At 38.4% G+C, this 23,934-nt stretch overlaps 1 protein-coding gene across 1 annotated transcript in view; it reads right to left on the reverse strand.

Moving 5' to 3' along the window:
- Positions 1-23,934, reverse strand: part of LOC135461552 (cubilin-like) — a 52,440-nt gene that overhangs the window by 4,759 nt on the left and 23,747 nt on the right. Inside the window, exons 22-47 of the mRNA XM_064738702.1 lie at positions 21,555-21,762; positions 20,171-20,374; positions 19,166-19,327; positions 18,596-18,783; positions 18,042-18,397; positions 17,477-17,655; positions 16,359-16,569; positions 15,598-15,737; positions 14,926-15,107; positions 14,561-14,732; positions 12,950-13,153; positions 11,995-12,147; positions 11,122-11,243; positions 9,735-9,966; positions 8,461-8,645; positions 7,565-7,727; positions 6,779-6,934; positions 6,390-6,578; positions 5,770-5,896; positions 4,468-4,685; positions 3,619-3,818; positions 2,601-2,763; positions 1,773-1,981; positions 1,268-1,409; positions 635-816; positions 49-214 (exon numbers count right to left, since the gene is read on the reverse strand). Of these exons, the coding sequence (XP_064594772.1) occupies positions 49-214; positions 635-816; positions 1,268-1,409; positions 1,773-1,981; positions 2,601-2,763; positions 3,619-3,818; positions 4,468-4,685; positions 5,770-5,896; positions 6,390-6,578; positions 6,779-6,934; positions 7,565-7,727; positions 8,461-8,645; positions 9,735-9,966; positions 11,122-11,243; positions 11,995-12,147; positions 12,950-13,153; positions 14,561-14,732; positions 14,926-15,107; positions 15,598-15,737; positions 16,359-16,569; positions 17,477-17,655; positions 18,042-18,397; positions 18,596-18,783; positions 19,166-19,327; positions 20,171-20,374; positions 21,555-21,762 (4,813 nt within the window). The remainder of the gene's footprint in view (positions 1-48; positions 215-634; positions 817-1,267; positions 1,410-1,772; positions 1,982-2,600; positions 2,764-3,618; positions 3,819-4,467; positions 4,686-5,769; positions 5,897-6,389; positions 6,579-6,778; positions 6,935-7,564; positions 7,728-8,460; positions 8,646-9,734; positions 9,967-11,121; positions 11,244-11,994; positions 12,148-12,949; positions 13,154-14,560; positions 14,733-14,925; positions 15,108-15,597; positions 15,738-16,358; positions 16,570-17,476; positions 17,656-18,041; positions 18,398-18,595; positions 18,784-19,165; positions 19,328-20,170; positions 20,375-21,554; positions 21,763-23,934) is intronic.

The raw sequence follows: 23,934 nt of genomic DNA on the forward strand, positions 1-23,934 counted from the left end.
TTGGCTTCTGGTTTAGCATAAAAATAAAAAAATGTAGGTGGAGCTGACCTAGAGGCGAGGAGGTGTAGGAGATGTCAAATCCAGCGTGTCTTATGGAAAAATCCGTCTTAAAGCGTAGCATCAGGTTGTTTCCAGTGGCAAAAATAGGATCTGGCAATGTGTTTCCACAAAATTTGCCAATCTCTGGAGCATTGTAGTCTGAACCATTGAACACCTGCAAAAAAAACAAAACAAAGGACCAATTAGACCTTCTTTGTGATTGGCTAATTGAAGGAAAGGAATGCTTTTACTTTGATAATTGGTCAACGGACATTGGTCGACATTCACATTCACAAATCATTTTTGTTGTAACATGGCCAGCATAGCCTGTTCCTTGTATTTCCAATCTAAGATCACCTTCCAACTCCTTCTACAATTCTGCAACACACAAACACTCACATCACCTCTGACGTCTGGCATTTGCACTTCCAGTTCAGCAGCTACTGAGTTTGGAACATTATTCATATGTTTCTGTGAAGTGGTCAATTTCCAGATGCTGGTGTAAATTACATTATATTGTACACATCTATTATAAAAAAAAAAATAAATCAAAACTGCTGTTAACTTGATGGTGAACATTACTGTGGTGCTCTACCTGTAAATAGTCAAATCGGCACTGTCTGTTGGGTTCAATGCTGAAACTTGTAAAGTACAGAGCCACCATTGTGCCTGGGGGAGACACAATGCCAATGGCACAGTCTGTGTTGTGTGGGTAATGATTTGGCCAGCCTGGACTTAAAATACGACCGTTATTCCCTGAGTAAGTTTGGTTACAGGCTGGAAAAAAGCAAATTCAGGAGTAGGTCAGTCAATGTCACAGTCCCATCTTACTGAAGTCTGATCAAGCAAACATCCCTTTACTGGAATCTGAAGAAAAATCTACTCACAACTTGGGTAATCACCATGGGCAAAATAGGGATGAAGAAATAAAGTATCGATAGTAAATAAAAACAAAATATTAATGAGATATGGTCTTTTTATTATTTATGTACAGGTCAAAGATCAGGATTTCCTTCACTGATAATAATGATATTTCGTTCCATGTTAAATGCCCATGTTAAATTATTCAGTTTTGCATGCACCTGTTCCAGAAGGTACTTATGTTACCTACTGGCTATTTGATAGGTCAGTTGGAAGGAACTTCTTAGAGAAAGAGGTGTGATCAGTACACACACAACACTGGCAATGGGATAGGTCAAACTAAGATACATGTATGTGTGCTACTTACTTGCTATTTGATAGGTCAGTTGGAATGAACTTCTTGGAAAAAGAGTTTGAAGGCCGAAGTTAACTAGGACTGTTCGATCTTGAGAATCAAATACTGGTGGAATTGTAGACCCACAGTACTTAACACTTGTTCCTTGTCTCCCCTGAAACAAAACAAAACATTCATGATTTATAAAAATGTGAGGGAATTTACATGCACACTGTCAAGAATAAATTCTACAATCAACCGACAATTTTTGAACATTTCTCAAAAACCCAATTTCAAAAACACTGGGCGGAGATTTATTTGGATGAGTTTTTGGAGTATTTGGAGTTCAAGAAGTGATTTGTCATTTAATGCTGTCTGTCATACAACAGGACCTATACATGGCTGTGGTATATTTAAACATAGTATCAGTGCTTTGGGTGTGATATACACCAGAATCAGCCCTGCCAAGAGCTGTTATAGGCCCATAATGTACATTAAGATTCTTCTGACCAGTGGGTACTTTTATCTTTGAACTCACCATAGGACTGTCTCTAAATTCAATGAAGTTGTCAGCGCAGTCTGTGTTTCTAAGTATAGCCATACTGTTGACAGTGAGTCGTACTTGTGAGCGTGGAGGAGCATCAATTACCCATCGACACCGCAGCTGATAGGACAGGCTGCTCTGGTAATTTGGGGACGAGATGGTTTGACTCTCACTGGTTGCCGCCAGGTTTCCTCCACACAAAGCTATAAAGTACCAAATCACAATTATGAGACTCTTAGATTAATTGTCATTTACTATTCCTCAGTTTCTCCTTACTAGGTTTGGCCTGTAATTCTGTAATAATTTTGATGCTAACACTTAAGGTTTTCTGATAGAAGAATTAATCAAATTTCACCAAAATTAATCTTAAGTGTTCCTCCAGGGTGGGTGAATCAATCCTGATCAAGCTAAAGCTGTGTTACTTGAAAAAGACTGAACTTTAGGTGAAATACAGAACTCACCATATTTATTAAATGTTTACAGCATATTCATATGTTGACTGAGTAGTTTTTAACTTGTATGGCAGGAGTGAAAAATGAGCAATTTTTCTGTACAATGTAATTTTGCATTTACTTGCAAATGCTGCCTAAGACACTGCCTAATGCCGATCAAGTCAAGTTAAGGTATTACATAATACACAACATATTTATATGAGGAACAAAACAGGAAACAATACAGAACAAACTTAAATGCATATTTTCGTAGTGTAGTACATGTAAAGTCCTTTTATTACCTCAGCTGAAATAAGTTCACCTGATGATGATTTTCATACAGAATTGAAGTGTACGAGACAAAAGCCTGAACGTTGTAAATTATACTTACATGCTGCCTGTGTGAAGGTAGCATTGAATCCAGCACCTGCGATAGACCTGTCTGTGTAGAATCGTACGTAAAGAGCGTTGGAGGATGCCATGAATGAATAACTTTGGCGGTTTCCACAGAGTTTGGCAGCAACTTGATCTTGGCTTGTCATTCCATCACGGATCTTCATAAATAAGACAAAAAAATAAAAATAAAAAATACTGGCAACTGCTTTAATAAAATTTGTAATTTGATACCTAATGTAGCATTACACCCATGAAAACATGTTTACTTACATGTGGTTCAGTATGGGTATTACATTTTACATCTTTTTGTTACAAACCTAAATGTGAAATGCAACATTTCAAATTTTCAGGAAAAGTGGTTATCAACAGGCTTCTCCAGTATTTGTATCAAAGTTGTTTTTGGAAAATAATACTTTAAATATTTTTATTATAAATCCATACAATTGTCCAGTGTAAACCTTGAACAGCAAAAGTCCATCTCTGTTTGTTTTTATATCATGATGATGTCATAGTCATCCCTTCATTCATGTTTTAAAAAATGCAGCCATTATTATGACATTGTTGACGGTCAGAGATGACTAACCAGGGTCAAAATCTAAGATGAACAAGCCATGGCCTTTTGATTTATTTATTTATTTATTTGCTTGGTATTTTACGCCGTACTCAAGAATATTGGGAAGAAATCAAGCAGAGCCTGGGGGAAACCAACAACCATCCGTGGGTTGCTGTCAGACCTTCCCACATACTCCCGATTTGTGCAGTTTGTTGCTGACAAACGTAAGCTACAAACTGTATACAAACTAATAGAAATTTGTCCCACAATTCCCATGTATTTACTCTGATAACTCTCAGCTTCAGATCTCACCATGATGTGGCTGCAATATGGCATTTACCACAATATGACCGGAGAGGAAAGCAGCTGGACCCACAGCGACCACTTTTTAGGGGACTCCTTGATCGTTGCAACATGCTGGTGTGCTAACTATTCCACAAAGTACATAACGATATCTCACCTCTAGGAAGTCATAGATGCAGTCATTTGCGTACTCAACTACCATATTTGGTATCGTCAGCTGAATTACTTTGTCTGGGCTCACGACAAGCTGCCAGATACACTCCAGCCCGCTATCGTAACTGCCGTCTCCGTCAATGTCTGGTGAGCTGAAGGACCCTGAGGTAGAGTTGAGGAGACCACCACAGCCCTGGTTTTCACCTGACAACAATTAATATTTCATTTATTTATTGAATGGCATTTTCCCTATATGATGGCTGCCAGCATTATGCTGGGACAAAACCAGGCAGAACTTGGGGGACACCCCCGGAGGTTGCTGGCAAGCCTTCCCAAATACAACTGGCATGACTGGAAAGGAAGTCCGCATGAGCCGTGAAAAGCTCTTGATTCACTGAGTGGTGCGAGGACAACTCAGCTATAGAGGCTATACCTTTAAATACAACTTTAAAAATTATGACCTATAACTAGTATAGTATGACCTTTAATGTCAACAGTTTTGAACTAAACCTCGAACAATTTGTAAGTTGATGGTGTAAAAGGCCACACCAATTTGATTTTGTGATTTATGGAGAACCTACACTGAAAATTAAAAAAAAAAACCCTGAAAATTCACATTTTGGTTACGTTCGATCTTGAGGGTTTCATGAATGAAAACATTTTTTTTTCAAGGCTTTGCAATCATGTAAATATGTCTTCAACAGAACACTGGGTTGGGATAGTCCAAATTTTTTCACAAATTAGATGATTTTCACATTTTTCACATGTCCAACGACATTGGAAAAAAGATTTATTCTCATTAAGCAATAAATGAAACTGCTGTTATTCTCAGAAGTGATGACATCTTCCTTACCGAGAGTCTCAGCATAAGAGGCTGTAAATCCCTCCCGAGTTATACTTCTGTCAGTTATAAATGTGATCAGCATGGAACTTCCTGTGGATTTGATTGTGGGCGGAGCTGTGCTTCCACAGTATCTGCCAATCACGCGTGAGTCGTAGGAATTGCCATCTCGGATTTCCACGTAATCAAAGTTACACCTAGAGTGTGCTTCCAGATCAAAGGTGTTAAACCTGAGGGTAACAATGTATAATGTGACAAAAGACGAGACATCAGAAGAAGTCTGTGGAACGGCAATCTTCCATGTAAACAAACCATTCTGAAAGATGACTTTGAAATCCCCCTGACAGAAATGTTCTTATTCTCATTACACAAAGCTTTTTGTAATCCTTTAACAAAATGGTCTTTTCTTCTCTCTTGCAGATAGTATAATTTCATACAAAAGTTCACTTAATATTTATGGTATATTTTCACATGTCATGTTTTTAAAAATTCTGAACTAAAAGTACATATATATCACAGAAAATTATCTGAGAAAATTATTCTTAAGGAATAATTTGCCTAAGTTTAAATTTGTCTATTAATAACCACATAAATAGAACCATTAGTGTCATCAGTAAAGGCATACAGTGTAATATTATAGAGTAGACTTAGTCGTCTTAATGCCTGTGGCTCATCTGTAAAACCAGTCTAGATAAAAAGACCCATGGCAATGCTTCTGTGTAAACGCTTGACCCAATTACCGTACCACACAAGGTTCAGTCGCCTTCACATCAATTCCAACTCGACACGGTTTTCTCTTTGGTTGTTAATGAATTTATGTTTACATCAGCTATTTATAGATGAAAGAATATCTCTCACTAGCTTGCAGGAATTAATCCCTTAAATCTATCGGTATTTAGATTTATACCGATATAAAAGATAAGATTATATCTTACTATAAGATTTATTATCAGTCCTTGGCCTAATCTTATCTTTGTTCTTAAAACGAAAGAGTCAAGCATGAACACAGCAAGAATTCAAACCAAAGAATTTTGAACAAGGCAGAAAGGGAGATGCTCTTTTGATCTCGGCATATGTAGGTACATATAATACTATTCTAATGCTTTTGAATGAAGAATTTATTATCCCAAATTACAGTTGACATCTTTGTATTTATCGCCTTTGACAGGCGAATGTCTCAGATACTTCTGGTAAATGGTACTGGACCACATGTTAGTGTTGCCAGATCAAAGGAGGTAACAAAGGTCCAGATATTGGCAAGATTTAAAACATTGCTTACGTTGCTGAAATTCGTCATTCTGTTGTTCCACTTACTTGAGGCTGACAACTCTGTTGTCTGAGACAGTGATGTTGTAGGTACAGTTGATGTTGTTGTGGTACGCAGTTGGGTGAGTGGGAGAGGAGATATAACCTGATGTTCCGGTGAACTCTCCGCCACAATCTGTCCAATGAAAATTAGCTGATTTAGATCACATGTAATAGCTGACATATATGCAGAGGTACTTAGTAAGTTAGTTTCATGGCTACAAACATTGTATGAATATAGATTACAGATTTACACACACAAGTTGCAATAAGTCCATTGCTTAAAAATCACATATATTAAATAGGAATTCACCTCAAATCCGTTTAAGAAAACAATTTGTCTAAATGCAGTATTTGACCTAACAATTCTCATGAAAAATTGCACTTTGAAATGAAAATAAAATTCTGATATAAAATATTAGCTTTGGTGCTAATATTTTCTGAGTAGGATACCATTATTAAAAAACAAAAAACAATCAAACACCTTTCTAACACCAATAGCAATCTCAGAATCACGCGAACGGGCTACCTTACATGTAGTTATGGATGACACGTTTGTCCAAAACAGTAGTAACTGACAAAACAGCTTTACCAGCTTTATCAGAGAGTCTTCAAGGCCAAGCTGTTACCTGACACATAGTAGCCAGCTCTGAAGCCGCCGTTGGCTTGTGAGCTGTCTGTGGTGAACCTCAAGAACATAGATCCCCGAGCACTTAGAGGCTGGGGTGCCGTTGTACCACAATACCGTCCTAATGACCCTCCTTGTGTGTCATTGCCTCTGTATACCTGGAGAGCATCGTAAGGGCAGTTTGTTCCACCTGCAAGCATTTTGTAAATAGAGTTATTGTCCCAAACGAACAATTGTACTAAGTTTGTTTAGATGGTTGGAGTTGCCTTTGATTATTTCTTGACAGTGCATTCTTGTGAGAGACACATCCAAAGATGACATATTTATAGTCTGCCTCGTTCAAAGTGAACATCTATGACTAGATAAAGAATCATTATTTCTTAAATTTACCTTCAATATCAAAGCTGTTCTGGTCGAAGTTCAGCACGACGAACCTTTGAGGATCCACCAGAATAGTGTAATTACAGTCAAGGTTATGACCATAGCTGGCGGGGTAGCCTGGTGACACGACAACGCCTGTGTCTGCTGTAAAGGTGGCTCCACAGCCTGAGGAAGGGCAGAGAGAAAACAACTTCAGTGATAAGCTCAAAACTTAAACCATTCAAGACTGTTACTAGAATTCTATTAAAATAAATGTACAGTAGTAATTTTTCACATCATTACACGGTTCAGAATGGCCAGCTGAAAACGGTAAAAAGTAGGCCAAAATTTAGCAATATAGTACATAGGCTGTATAAGATTAAATTTAGAGGTTATTTTCTGTTTAAATCGCCTTATTTTTGGCAGTTTTATTTACGGAATGTACTAAAACACAATTGCAAACGCCACAAGTACAATGCATTTTAGCAGGTCTTTTATCAAATTAACAGGTCCTTCTTTATTCGAACTGTGAAACGTATACCATTCAAGGCAAGTAGTGGATCATACAAGATTTACCAATTCAAGCTTCAGATCTTAACAATAGTAAAACTTCACATCATGTATTAAATTTTCCAACAAATAATAATAAGCAATCTACGTATACAATATACATGCCTGATAATGCAAACAGAGGAAGTGGGTACTGTATACTGCTTGCCCCTGGTGGTAATCTCGGTTGCCAACATGGCTGACAAACTTATTCTACCACATGCACATACAAATTCTGTACACCCCGATCCCATGAAAATTTCAAACCTGTTGTCCAGTTGGCCGTGAAACCAGTTCCTGCGTTGGAAAAATCTGATCTCATTTTCAATGCAATCTGATTGGTTGAGGACTGCTGTGTGGGTGGGGTCTGTCGGCCACAGTACTTAGGTCCCACGGGTATCTGAGTACCATTGCGGAGAACATCGTAAACCTATTATAGAAATAGAAAGTACATACTGTTAACACAACGTACTTGAACAAAGTTGCAACTGATTTATGCAATAAATCAAAGTTATTCCTCTCCGCATTGTTGTATCACCTATGTTCTGGTTAGAGTATACATGTATTTATTCATTTATTTATTTATTTGTTTGTGCCGTACCCAAAAATATTTCACTTACATGATGGCAGCCAGCATTATGCTAGGAGGAAAGTGGGCAGAGCCCGGTGAAAATCCATGACAATCTGCAGGTTGCTGGCAGACCTTCCCACATATGGACAGGGAGGAAGCCATACTGTTGTTAGTATATATGTAATTGTTTGAGTTAAAGATGAACAGCAAAATATTTCCAAAACCCAAGGGAAGCAAATCTTGGCACTGAACCAAATTATAGACAGTCCAGATTCGTGCATTCAGGTGAAAAAGTTTGGCAGTCAGAAAATAGACAAATACTGACTGTCTCTTTCTTTACACTTGTTCAGATCTGTGCATCTTATTTTGGGGCAAACATAAGCTACAACTGCATACACATACAAAAATGAACAGAAAGGTAAAAATGGATATTCAAGCCCAAAGGACAAGAGAAAAGTTTACTTGTAAAATCAATCTACCTCTTTACTTCACAGATTCTTTATCCTCCACCATTACAGTTCCAGAGTACAAACAATCAAAAAGTTGCAAAAAAAAAAAATATATATATATACAAAACACAATTATCACTCACCTGTACATAGTCATATCTACAGGAGCTATGCCCTTCCAAGTCAAACGATTCACCAAAGTTCAGGGAGACATGATAACCAGGTTCCACAGTGATGAGCCAGACACACTCTATATTCCGAGGATATTGCTGTGGGAAGTTAGGGCTGGAGATTACCCCTTCATTACCATGGAACAGTCCGCCACAACCTGCCAGCGAAAAAACACACAATTATTTATTTACGTAGTTATATATTTATCTGAATGGGGTTTAATGTCACACTCAAGAATTTTTCATATATATGACAGTAGTGAGATTCATGTTACGGTAATTCTTCAGCCGTTTCACGTGTTTGCAAGATGTTTACTGAAGCATATTCTGAAAACATTATTCTGTGTCGCCTAATAAAATTATACTTTTTGTGCAGCCCTGAAAGTGGTCCAGCTATTGTAGATTTGCTTAATTGTAAATGTGCATAAAGAGAGCTGAAAGTTGCTCTCTCATTGACGAATTTGGGTAAATGGAACCAGAATTCCCAGTTAAAACCAGTCGCCTTTGGCACACAGCTGAAGGTAAGTCATTTCTTGTGAACTTCATGTAAGGTTACCTGAACAGTTTGGCTGAGACTGAACCAAAAAGTTAGTGTATCCTAGTGTATGAATGACAAGCATGACAACTCCTCAGTCCCAATCCACTCACAGAAGAGTTTCCAGACACTAATAAAAGTTTACGTATACTACAAGGAAAACTATTCAACTTGCTGATGGTTGACATGAGAGTTTTTCACGAACAGAATAGGAAAATTAAATACATTATTTGAAAGTATATATCCTGTTCAATATTGTCCATCTGGGATTTTTGCATCTTTTACATACAAATGTGCTTTTGCGTAATCATAGCCTACAAATTATCCCCAAAGCTACTTTCTCATACTTTCCACGTTACCACGTAGCGTACTGTGAATATGCACGAGTGTGTATTCCACATTTTTACACCGCGATTAAAGGCGGTCAAACAAGTACCGTAAATTTGTAAGCTATTTGTAGGCACATGTTGCACATGTATTCATACACAGATGAGTTAACCGACTTCACAAAGCTGAGATTTTTTTCTCCTATTAATGCTATTTTTTTCTCAAAAATTTATATTTTTTATTTTATTTTATTCTTAGATCATTTGCATCACCTTTCCTTTAAGCTGTACATACATGTAGTATGGACTGGCGTCTTTAATGTTTACTAAATCATAACAAATAACTAACTAAGTAAATAAAGCTAAGTTAAATGCGATTATTGTACCTGATGAGGAGAATCTGTAGGTGAGTCTAAATCCCTGGCCTGCAGACGTGGCGTCAGTACGGAACCTCACTCTGAGCTGGTTACTCTGAGAGGTGAGCTCTGCGGGTGAAGGTAACGTGGTCCCGCAGTATTTGTTGATGGATGGGGATGAGGCAGATCCACCGTTCAAAATCTCTAGGTAGTCGTAAGCACAGTTGGGGTGCTGTTCTATGTCTAAAGCTGTAAATGTCACCTGTTTGTAAATGGAAACGTAAACTTTCATGCAAAAAATATTCTCTCGCACTCACTGCTTGTACGGCCTTGTTGACAATAAGCTTGTGTGAGACCGATTGTACAGTCTTACACTGCTGAAGGCCACTTGTCTAACAGCAGTATTGGGGCTGACAATCATCAGTAATTGCTACAGGTCAACGGTTTCCCCCCCCCCCCCTCCCCCCACAAAACTGTCCATCACAGAAGTGAACAATTCTTGACTATGGCATTACGCAACAATCACATATAAACAATGGAGAGATTAACTCGGAATACATTTTCTAGCCTTTTGTAACTATAAAAGAAAACAAAGTTATTTAATCCTTAATCAAAATGTCTGCAAGAAAACAGCAGCTATAACTACGCTTGCATCAAAAGTAAAATAAGAATGACATTTCCAATCCCCCAAAAGGCAAATCACTTGCGTGAAGAAAGCCATCATATTAAAATTCACCAAAAATTCTGGCAAGTGCTATTGTGAGAGCATGTCATATCCAATGAGCCTAAACCTCCTGCTGGTAACCCAAATGGCCCCGGACCACACTCATGAAAGGAAACCAAACACTTTAGCTGTTACATGGAATATAAGAAAATTGGTCAATGCTTTTATATATACAGGGAGTGGATAGTTCTAAAAATAATTGTGAAATATAACTGTTGTGAAATATTAAACACTTGTTGTGATGTTACTCTATTCAGAAACAATAATTTCTCTCTAATTTTACCTAATTACTGGTAGCCATACTTTCCTAAATTGATCTGGCAGATCTGAATTGTCCAGCCAAGCATATCTTGGCCATGTCTCCATATATAAAGAATCTGAGCTAAAATATAGTGTCCGTGCTATCCGCACACTTCCTATGCTCACTCTCTCCCAGCGCTACACATAGAAATCGCTCATTATGTCACAATAATGCAACTGTTCCACAGGGAGGAAGACCTTGTAACTACATTTGTACTTCATACTTTCTTTCATAGGAATGTACACTTACACGGCCTTTCTCCACACCTGAAAACCCTGTAAATGACAAAAAACGAAAAGCAAAAAAAAAAAAAAAAAAATTGATTTGGGGTATATATTAAAAGTGCTTTAGAAGTGTTTCCCTCCCCAGATGACTCTGGCTTATCTACTGACCACAATCTGGTTGCCCTCAGGGGCTACAATTTTCCAGACACAGGCATCACGATGATTGTAGTTAGATGGAAAGTTAGGGCTGGTAATGACGCCAGTCTCATCAGTTAAAATACCTCCACAAGCTGAAATCAGAAACATGGCAATCTTTAGAGAACTGGATTAAATTTGACGAGTATCAAAGCACCTCCAAAAACAAACTCTTTTAACAGCACATAAATCTAATGTAAAATCAAATATTCAAACATATGCAGAGCTCACTAACATACATGTACTGAAGGCAAGTACTGTGATAAATGTAAAGGTTTGTACCTGACTGGGATTTAACATACTTATACATTGCTAAACAAACAAATGCACAAATTCCATCCAAGAACCTTTTGTTTCACATATGGAATTGAAATCTTTCTACTTCTTTGAAGCTTCTTTCACTCTTTACACAGGCCTTGGTGGAAAAGTATCTTGACTTACAAAAGTATTGCTCAGACCTGTCAGTCCAGGAAGTGTTATACCAGAGTGGCTAAGCACACTCTATGTTAACACACCAGAGTGGCTGAGCACGCACTATGTTAACACCCCAGAGTGGCTGAGCATGCACTATGTTAACACATCAGAGTGGCTAAGCACGTACTATGTTAACACACCAGAGTGGCAAAGCATGCACCATGTTAACACACCAGAGTGGCTAAGCACACACTATGTTAACACACCAGAGTGGCTAAGCACGCACTATGTTAACACACCAGAGTGGCTAAGCACACACTATGTTAGCACACCAAAAAGCTCATAAATGCCAGGATGTTTCAACACACTTATGTCTGTATGAATGAAGGATTGAACTATTGTGCTATTAAGCAAACTGGGAACCACACTCACGTTTGAAGTTGTACTGGAGGTTAAAGCCACGTCCAACAATGGAGGCATCAGATTTAAAAAGTATCCAGAGGTTAGGACTTGGGGAAAATACAGGATCAGGCACTGTGGTGTTCCCACAAGACCGGTTCAGAAGTGCTCCATTTTCATCCGTTCCTAGGAACAAATCAGGGCAATGAGCCATATATTTGTGTCCAACATGTATTGTACACCAAATAAGAAAGCATATCTCAAAGTTACACACATACTGGAAGGTTTCAAGTACTTTTAATGCAAGAATTAAGTCACTCATTTAACATAAAATATTAGCATCATAGATCCCTGTATGTATGTATGTATGTATGTATGTATGTTTGGGGTTTAACATCGTACTTAACAATTTTTCAATCATATGACATCGATGAGTCATTAGGTGTGTATATGTATATTGTGTCTTCTTGTGGTAAGGCTAGTCTATGCCACCAGAGTGCTGCTGCCACTGAAGAATCATGCCACAGACACCCACCCAGTCACATTACACTGACACCGGGCCAACCAGTCCTGTTTCCTTGCTCTAATCTCCAAATGCTGAGCACCAAGCAAGGCAGCATCAAGAACCATTTTTAAAGTTTTTGGTACGACCCAACCCAGGTTTGATCCCGGCTCTCCTGACTTCGAGGCGGATGTTCCAGCCATTAAGCCACCGAAGAGGTCCCTATAGATCCATGTTTCATTATTCAAGTTGTTCAAAACCAATTATAATTAAAAAAACCCTGAGTTTTTAAGAACATGTAATGAAGAGGGTCAAGGTTCACAGAGGGTAACAACAGAAGTACAAATTAGGAATCGTCATTCGAGTTCACTAGATTTATAAAGCCAAAGCTGAATAGATGTAACTGTGATACTTAATTCCCAGACACCAATTGTTATCATCGTTACAGCAGTTGTTTATCCCATCAATGGCGCCTAGCCTACCTACCTTCTCTGATTTCCAGGTAGTCATAAATACAGTTTGTGTGGCTCTCAAGGCTGAAGTCCACAAAGGTGAGGAAGAAGGAAGAGTTGACATAGTTCCTATTCTGTAGAAGCCAAATACACTGCTCGTTGTTGGAGTAATTTCCGTTCTGGAAGCCTGGTGACATGATGTTGCCGCTGGTACTGGCTGTGATGACACTGCCACAAGCTGAAGACAACAACACAATGTTAGATAGGACAAACATGAACAGTCACAATTTCTGAAAGGACAGACATCATCAGACACAACATCAGATAGGACAAACATCATCAGACACAACATCAGGTAGGATAAACATCAACACACACAGCATCAGATAGGACAAACATCATCAGACACAACATCAGACAGGACAAACATCATCAGACACAACATCAGATAGGATAAACATCAACACACACAGCATCAGATAGGACAAACATCATCAGACAGGACAAACATCATCAGACACAACATCAGATCAGTCACAGGTCAGATGGTGTAAGTCCCAGCAGTCACAGGTGAGGTGGGGTAAGTCCAAGTGGTCACAGGTTAGGAAGTGTAATTCCCTGCATTCACAGGTCAGATGGTTCAAGTCCCAGCAGTCACAGGTGATGTGGGGTAAGTCCAGGTGGTCACAGGTTAGGAGGTGTAATTCCCTACAGTCACAGGTCAGATGGTTCAAGTCCCAGCAGTCACAGGTGAGGTGGGGTAAGTCCAAGAAGTCACAGGTTAGGAAGTGTAATTCCCTGCATTCACAGGTCAGATGGTTCAAGTCCCAGCAGTCACAGGTGAGGTGGGGTAAGTCCAGGTGGTCACAGGTTAGGAAGTGTAATTCCCTGCAGTCACAGGTCAGATGGTGTAAGTCCCAGCAGTCACAGGTAAGGTGGGGTAAGTCCAGGTGGTCACAGGTTAGGAAGTGTAATTCCCTGCAGTCACAGGTCAGATGGTGTAAGTCCCAGCAGTCACAGGTAAGGTGGGGTAAGTCCAGGTGGTCACAGGTTAGGAAGTGTAATTCCCGACAGTCACAGGTCAGATGGTTCAAGTCCCAGCAGTCACAGGTAAGGTGGGGTAAGTCCAGGTGGTCACAGGTTAGGGAGGGTAAGTCCCTGCATTCACAGGTCAGATGGTGTAAGTCCCAGCAGTCACAGGTAAGGTGGGGTAAGTCCAAGTGGTCACAGGTTAGGGAGTGTAATTCCCTGCAGTCACAGGTCAGATGGTTCAAGTCCCAGCAGTCACAGGTAAGGTGGGGTAAGTCCAAGTGGTCACAGGTTAGGGAGTGTAATTCCCTGCATTCACAGGTCAGATGGTTCAAGTCCCAGCAGTCATAGGTAAGGTGGGGTAAGTCCAAGTGGTCACAGGTTAGGAAGTGTAATTCCCTGCATTCACAGGTCAGATGGTGTAAGTCCCAGCAGTCACAGGTGAGGTGGGGTAAGTCCAGGTGGTCACAGGTTAGGGAGGGTAAGTCCCGGCAGTCACAGGTCAGATGGTGTAATTCATGTGTCAGGCAGCAAACATCAGTAATAACTTTCACTAATATGAAATCATATTCAACATGGAATTTGCCACATGGCAATGCAAGAAGAGTTAACTCACTGGCACGTCTTGTGGATGTGTATGAGGCTGAGAAGCCTCCATTAGACACTGACCCATCTGTACTGAAGCGAACCATCATGGTGTTACCACTGGATTCGATGGGGTCTGAGGTCTGTCCCTCCCCACATAGCCGGTTAATGCGGGGAGAGTCAGTGAGTACGCCATTAAATATCTGAAACAGTCAGAAAGCGGACCATTAAATATCTGAAACAGTCAGAAAGCGGACCATTAAATATCTAAAATTACATGTATGCTATCTAACATTCACAAAATTCACAAAAAGTCACAAAATCTTAACATGCTAGGCCTGACTGTTGTACATAACATACTAAAATGCATGACAATTAGCAATAACAGCTACTTACATCCACATGGTCCCATCTGCAGGTGCTACTGCCTTCCAGTTGGAAGCTGTTAAAGTTAAGTGTGATTCTACGACCTGGCTGAACTCGGATTCGCCACTCGCAGGTGCGGGAATGGGGATACTGGCCTGGGTAGTTGGGGGATGTAAATGTCCCCGATGGAGTTGTTAAATCTCCTCCACAAACTGGAGAAATGAGCAAAAAAAAAAAAAAAAGAGTATTTCCACTTATTAATGTATGTATTCTACGTATACATACATGAAGAGTTTAATTTACCCATATATGTATGAACAAATGACAAGATGCATACATTATAAAAACTCACTCAAAATTCCCATTTATTAACAACAGATTATAAAAGAAATCCAGATTTACATCTACATAGATGTTAATTTACACATATAAACAAATAACAAGATACATTGGAAAAATGAAGAAGATTTTCAGGACTGGGAATAGTACAAAAACATACCCTGAGTATTTCATGATCATTATGCTAAAACACTATGAGTTTTCACCTATTACATTTACAGGCATTAGCCTTTGGCAAAAAAAATAATGACATACAGAATGAAATAATGACATGCACAATGAAATAATGACATACACAGTGAAATAATGACACACACAATGAAATAATGACATGCACAATGAAATAATAATGACTTTATTTACCTTCTACACTGGCCTGGAAGTTAATCTTGAAGCCTGTTCTAGTAATACTATTGTCAGTATGAAAGTGGATGTAGGCAAAGCTGTCTGATGTGCTGACAGGGTCAGGGTTTCTGGTACCACAGTTATTGAACAGAGATGGGCCAGAGCAATGTAACAAAACAGGTTCCTGAGTAAAACATTTTTTTTTTTACATATATGTATTTTTAAAATGATTCTTTACAAAGGGTGACATTGCATGTGCCTACCACTATTAAACCCAACTTCACTCCTGCACGTACATAAATACCCACATTATTGGATTTAAAATGCATCCCAAAAAGTGCATATCTGAAGCAAATAAAGGATGTAAATTATTACTTTTGATACTCAAAGTGACATTCTCCCAGTAGGATGTCGCCTTACCTTCCAAACAAACTTCAAAACAAAGGCAACTCTCAGAATCAAGTAGAAAAAAAATAAATAAGTACACTGTATCTCAGTTATGGACGAAACTCTGAAGTCATATACAGTAATATGTAATGAATAACAGTATTATGTAATAAATAACAGTACTTATGACATTGAAAATTTCAAACACAGACACTAAGCATCACAGACTTTCTGTATGGGTAACAACTCCTGATTTATTTTTACTGACGTTTCGATGTAACATTCGTTTCTAACATTGTTATTAAGCATTTCGTAATGTTAATCCTTCAACACATGCACCAAGAACACAAATACTGATAGCGTCTATCTGTTAGGAGATTTGTATGAGCTCACTTGTGGAATTGCCGTCTCGAATTTCCAAATAATCAGCTCTGGAGCAGTTAGACGATGACTGAAGGTTAAAGGCTTCAAAGGTGAAGGTGAGGTAGTGTCCAACTGGACCAGTGATCATCCAGACACATTCAGCGTTGTTGTCGTAGGCTGATGGGTAATTTGGACTCATCACAACTCCACTGTCTCCAGTAATTCTACCTCCACATGTAGCTTCATTAACAGAAACATAGCAATATCCAGTCACAGATTTCTTGAATCTCGGGTATACATAAACCACACACTGCTGGCAGAAAATGCTAGTATTCTGATCTTTATTTTTTTTTATTTTTTGGCTAATTATCCACAAATGAATACAACATTTCATCATAATCTTGTACAGAAGCATGTCAAAACATTCCACAATTAACCATTAACACAATTTTCGTGGGTTTATTTACTCATTCTGTTATATTTATTTATTTATTTATTTGAACCGTGCTCTTTTGGCATGATCCAGCCAGCAACACTTCACTAACTACAGTGGCCACGATATGGCTGAGATACTGGCAGTGTGGCATTAAGCCATAATCAATCAATCAACAACTACATGCACCCGATAAACTTCTTGTTATAAAACCCCACTTAAACCAGCCAAAGTCACGTTTATGATACACAAGCTTGTCATCATGACATTTTGAGCACACAATTCTCGTAATCTATTCTCTTGGGCGTGCATGTATGAGCAACTTTATACAGAACAATGTATTTCTTAGCTGATGGAGACAAAGAATACCAATTCTTTCATAAAAAGATAAAACATTATGTCATTGGCAATACTATAAATTTTCCACCTTTTCAACAACTAAAGCACTTTTTCAGTGAAATTTATGCATACAATTATTATGAAAATCATACTAAAAATTAAAGACGGCAGATTATTTCACTAAACTAGTAGTTTTATCAGAATGTTCCCAAATATAGGTTGGAGTAGTGGTTGAAAAGATTGAACAATTAGAGTACACATATATATACTGATTGTTATCCTACACACAAATACCTATTTTTACCATTTTGTACAGAAAATGATTTTTTCTCACTCATGCCTTCTAGTCTGGTAAATGGTTAAGAGACACCTTACCTAGGCTGTATGTAGCCCTGAAGCCTGCCCTGGGTACACTGTTATCCGTGCGGAATCGTGCGTACATCACATTCCCTGTAGAGCGTACAGTTCCAGGAGCAGATGTGCCACAGAATGAGCCAAGTGAAGGAGCATTTTCGGTGCCACCATCACGAATCTCGATGTAGTCCCAACGGCAACTAACAAAAACAGTACATAATTAAAGAAGTTATAAAAAACATGTCATGAGAAATACTGGGAAATATGCTGGATTCCGCGCTTGGTCTGTAATACCTGTAGAAAGCTAATAATAATAATAATAATAATAATAGGGCCATAACCAAAAATATGTTCACTGGGAGTAACTCACCAAAAAAAGGCCAAACTTTTTAAAAATTTGTATTTGGATTTTGAAAAAATTCTTACGTATTTTTCTCTCTGTTAATTTCTTAAAATCTTTTTCATTAGCGGCAAAACACAAAAACACAACAGATCAAACCTATTATTTCTAAATAATACAGAGCTATGCTCATCAAGATTTTGTGCAAGTATCTTGAACTTATCCAACTGGCCTTATTATACTCACCTGCTGTGACTTTCAATATTGAAGTTGGAATCAAAGTCAATCTGGATGCTCTCTGAGGCTGGGGCTGTGATGACCCAGATACAGTCAACGTTGTGGGGGTAGACCGCAGGGTAGTTTGGGGAGGAGAAAACCCCACTGGTCACTGCAGCACTAAGACTCAGGCTCCCACCACATGTTACTGTCACCTCACTCCAGGCGATTGAGAAGCCAGAGCGAGAGGAACTCCCATCTGACACGAAACTCACAAACAGATTGTTACTGGCCGTCTCCGGGACACTCGGTGCACTTGTACCACACAGTCGGCCATTGTTGTTGTTCATCAACGGAGGAGAGGCAGCATTGTTGCCATTCAGCAGCTGACAAAGTAAATAATAAATAATAAAAATAACAGTAATAATAGCAGTCATATTTAATCGATAACAACTCGATAGCCTCAAAATGTTACGAATATGTAAGCCTCATTTTTGAGTGAGCTATAAAGGTTTCAGTTATCTGCACATTTTAAGAATCCACAATTTTATTCTGTAACTAATGTCGAAAAAAACAAGAAATACCTGAACATAATCATTGTTGCAGCTTCCCGAGGACTGGATGTTGAAGGCCGTGTTAAAGGTGGCCTGTATGGTGCGCCCAGGGGACACACTTATTACCCAGGTACAGTTAGCATTGTTGTTGTAGTTGTTGGGGTAGTTTGGTGAGTGGATCTCTCCACTGGGTGTGTTAATTACTCGTCCTCCACAAACTGCTCACACAAACAGAACACACACACATTCATATGCTTTAATGAGTGAGCAGAAGTACATATACCCACAACAATACCATGAAGTACTGCAATGAAACTTCAGCTTCATCACAAAAAGACTAAATCAACTACTCAAAATCAGACAATGGTTTATATGTAAACATTATTTTGTTCTGAACACAATCTATGGGGTACCACAGACATCAGTGTCTCATTGGTTAGCTCGACAATTTGAGAAAATGTTACACCTGAGATACCACAGGACCGTTTTTCCTTTGTTCCTCATGGGAGCGTAATAACTGTCACCAATGACGTGTCATTGCATCCCAGCGTCTTCACCACTCCCTACTACAAAAACAGAGTGTAAAGAATAAGTACTCACTTGACTTAAAGTTAGCCACAAAGCCTGTCCTGGAGATACTCCTGTCAGTGGTGAAGCGCACTGCCATTCGGTTACTCATGACAACAATGGGGTCGTCATTGCCAGTTCTACCGCAGAAACGACCTACCCGGTTACCCAGGTAGCTCCCAGAGCTGTACAACGCTGCAACAAAACAAAGGCAAAATCTTTTGAACAGCACTGAAAAATGTAAATTTCATGAAAAAAAGACCAAAAAAAAAAGAAAAAAAAATCAACTCAAATGAAGTTAAATGCAAGTTGTTATTACATCTGTAAACGATGTAAAAATTTGCTCAAAGTCAGAGACAAAAAATTGTCACAAATTATTTTTTTTGGTACTGCAATGCATTTTCCCCACACTAGATATAATCCTACCATCCAAAAAAAACTCATAACACCTTTAACAGATCAATGGAATTCCAAACTCAACAAAGATGAGCAACTTAATCATGGGAGAAATTTAAGGTCGTTTACAGCATCAGTACATCATGAATATTAATGCACCATCAAACAAAGCAGACATCTTTTTATGTTTTGTTCTGGACTTTGTTATACACCAAAGGAGAAGTATCAAGCTGCCCGAATGACCACAGCAAATTAAGCCCCTCAATAAATAAGGAAATCAATGTGGATATCAATGATTGGGTGTACAGAAGAAGTTACCATCAAGGACAGAAATGACATTATATCTGCCATCAAAGACAGAAATGACATTATATCTACAGAAGAACTTACCATCAAAGACAGAAATGACATTATATCTACAGAAGAACTTACCATCAAAGAATGAAATGACATTATATCTACAGAGGAGCTTACCTTCAAAGACAAAAATTACATTGTTTCTACAGAAGAACTTACCATCAGAGACAGAAATGACATTGTATCTACAAAAGATCTTACCATCAGAGACCGAAATGAGACTGTATCTGCAAAAGATCTTACCATCAGAGATAGAAATGACATTGTATCTACAGAAGAACTTACCATCAAAAACAGTGATGACATCATATCTGCAGGAGGTATGAGACTCCAGGTTGATATCAGTGATGTTGAGCCAGATTCTGTGGCCTGGCTCAGCTGTGATTTGCCAGAGACAGTTAAGATTGTTGCCATATGAAGACGGATAGCCTGGAGATGTGAAGTTGCTGGTGTCATGAGTGGCCACAAGTTCCCCTCCACAACCTGGAACTGCAGACAAAACAGAGTTCTTATTCCTTTAAATAACTTGAAAGATGGCTGTCACAGACATTTGCAAACACAAATTTCATGACAATAATTCAGGATTTATACCACAGCAAATAATAAAATCTGGAAACAAGTCAGGGTTCAAATAATGAATGAAGAAATAAAGATGCTCTGATGTTTGCTAATGTGATTAATCACCATTAGTTTTTATATGACAATTGCACACAGGCATATTCAGAGAAAGGAAAATTTTTACTTTTTCATGACAACTCTGGACATTAATGTTCAGATTTATTCAAAACCATAGCAGCCCTGGTAATGGTATCTCAGCTCAGAGATGAATTTTTTTGGCATACTGCAAACAAAACAGGAAAAATATGGTGCTACCATGACAGATTTGATGAGGAAATATTGAAAGAGAAAGTGCAATTTCCTTATGTTCATTACTGTAATACGGGTTTGTTCTATTTAAATTTAATTTATAATTAAGGTTTATATGTATGGCTCTCGAACAAATGTTTCAATGACATGACAGGGGGCAGGTTTATTGGCTTGGAGAAAACCATCTTTCATTTACAGGTACCTGACAAACTGTCTGACATAAGGCTGTAGCCCCATCAGCCCACAAGCTGTATTTGGACATATCACATGATTGGCCAATGGCCAATTCTCTTATCAGAGAATGTTTTGGTCTGCTCCACCAGTGAAGACCCAGATTTTCACAAATTTAAGAAAGGAATAGACAGTCCAAAATTGAAGAAAGCATATCTAAACAGACTGTTTTACCCATAGTTTACACTTTTTAAAATGGAATTAATTGCATTCAGATGTCTGAATTCTACGGTGCTCTTCATGAACCATATTGCCAGTGGCAGAGTACACTGACATCACCTTTTTCCTAAAATAAATTCACCCACAGACGATATTTTTGTGAAGAGTATTTAGGCAATTTTTGATCTGTGGATAAGACAAATTTTAACATTAAAAGCTGTGTTAAGGTTTGGAAGGATTACATGTTACCTTAACATGGTCAACACGGTTCCCACCATATAATTAAAACATCTGATAACACTGAGAAACTTCAAAATATTAACGAAATATTTTCAGTGCCATTTTCAGTTCTACTTCTGGAGAGGCTTATTCATTTCTGAAGCTTTCTATCACTATATTCCCTGTACATTACCTGCAGTAGTCGAGGGCCCAACGGTGGTGGAGGAAATGGGTACATCTGAGGTCATGGCCCAGTTGAAGAGGAAGCCTGATCCGGTGCTAGAGAAGTCTGAATGGAACTCTACTCTCAGCTGGTTGGTAGAGCTGACAAAGGAGTTGGGTAAGACAGTGGAGCAGTAAGTACCCAGGGTAGGGCTGGTGGCATCTCCTCCATCCAAGAACTGCAACATTACGAAAGTCAAAGTTGTATTAGCCAAAAAAAAAAAAAAGTCTCCTTTTGCAGTCCATTCTTCTAAAGTGCTGCTGCCACTGAAGTACATGTATAATGCCGAAGACACCAAACAGGACACCAAACCTAGTCACATACTGACACCGGGCAAACCAGTCATCTTTCCTTGTTACAAATATTGAGTGCAGAGTGCCAAGCAAGGAGCAACAAGTACCATTTTAAAAATCTTTAGTACAACCTGACAAGGGAGGCAAAATAGGCAAGATGCATTTGTATGTATGGCATTAAGCCATAATCATTCATTCATTCGTTCATTCATTTCTCCTTATTACATTAAATATGTACAAGATACAACTCATACAAGATATGAATTTATGCCTAATTATGAATTAATGAACACTGAATTTTGATCCAGCAATTGATTTTGGCAGGCAGATTACATGCATGTATAATGACAAAAGCCCGCAGGAGTGGTTATTCTGTTAGTGCTAATTTTAAGGTCCAAGGCATAATTGTTCTCATAACCACCATTAAAGTCAAAGAACTTACCCTGATGTAATCGCACGCACAATCAATGTACTTACCCTGATGTAATCGCACGCACAATCAATGTACTTACCCTGATGTAATCGCACGCACAATCAATGTACTTACCCTGATGTAATCGTATGCACAATTAATGTGCTTATCCTGACGTAATCGTATGCACAATTAATGTGCTTACCCTGACATAATCCTACGCACAATTAATGTGTTTACCCTGACGTAATAGTATGCACAATTAATGTGCTTACTCTTACGTAATTGCACAGACAATTAATGTGCTTACCCTGATGTAATCGTATGCACAATTAATGTGCTTACCCTGACGTAATTGTTTTTCCAAAATTAATGTGCTTTCCCTGATGTAATCATATGCACAATCAATGTACTTACCCTGATGTAATCGTACGCACAATTAATGTGCTTACCCCTGATGTAATCGTATGCACAATTAATGTGCTTACCCTGACGTAATTGTACGCACAATTAATGTGCTTTCCCTGACGTCAGCGTACGCACAATCAATGTACTTACCCTGATGTAATCGCACGCACAATTAATGTGCTTAACCTGATGTAATCATATGCACAATTAATGTACTTACTCTGACGAAATCGTACACACAATTAATGTACTTACTCTGATGTAATCGGACCTACAATTATCGTACACACAATTAATGTACTTACTCTCATGTAATCGTACGCACAATTATTGTACACACAATTAATGTACTTACTCTGACGAAATCGTACACACAATTAACGTACTTGCTCTGATGTAATCGTACCTACAATTATCGTACACACAATTAATGTACTTACTCTGATGTAATCGTACGCACAATTATTGTACACACAATTAATGTACTTACTCTGACGAAATCGTACACACAATTAACGTACTTGCTCTGATGTAATGGTATGCACAATTATCGTACACACAATTAATGTACTTACCCTGACGTAATCGCACGCACAATTAATGTGCTTTCCCTGATGTAATCATACACACAATTAATGTGCTTACCCTGACGTAATTGTACGCACAATTAATGTGCTTTCCCTGACGTCATCGTACGCACAATCAATGTACTTACCCTGATGTAATCGCACGCACAATTAATGTGCTTAACCTGATGTAATCATATGCACAATTAATGTACTTACTCTGACGAAATCGTACACACAATTAATGTACTTACTCTGATGTAAATCGTACGCACAATTATCGTACACACAATTAATGTACTTACTCTGATGTAATCGTACGCACAATTATTGTACACACAATTAATGTACTTACTCTGACGAAATCGTACACACAATTAACGTACTTGCTCTGATGTAATGGTATGCATAATTATCGTACACACAATTAATGTACTTACTCTGATGTAATCGTACCTACAATTATTGTACACACAATTAATGTACTTACTCTGATGTAATCGTACGCACGATTATTGTACACACAATTAATGTACTTACTCTGACGAAATCGTACACACAATTAACGTACTTGCTCTGATGTAATGGTATGCACAATTATCGTACACACAATTAATGTACTTAATCTGATGTAATCATACCTACAATTATCGTACACACAATTAATGTAC

The sequence above is a fragment of the Liolophura sinensis genome, chromosome 1 (genome assembly GCF_032854445.1).
Source record: "Liolophura sinensis isolate JHLJ2023 chromosome 1, CUHK_Ljap_v2, whole genome shotgun sequence".
Classification (NCBI taxonomy): domain Eukaryota; kingdom Metazoa; phylum Mollusca; class Polyplacophora; order Chitonida; family Chitonidae; genus Liolophura; species Liolophura sinensis.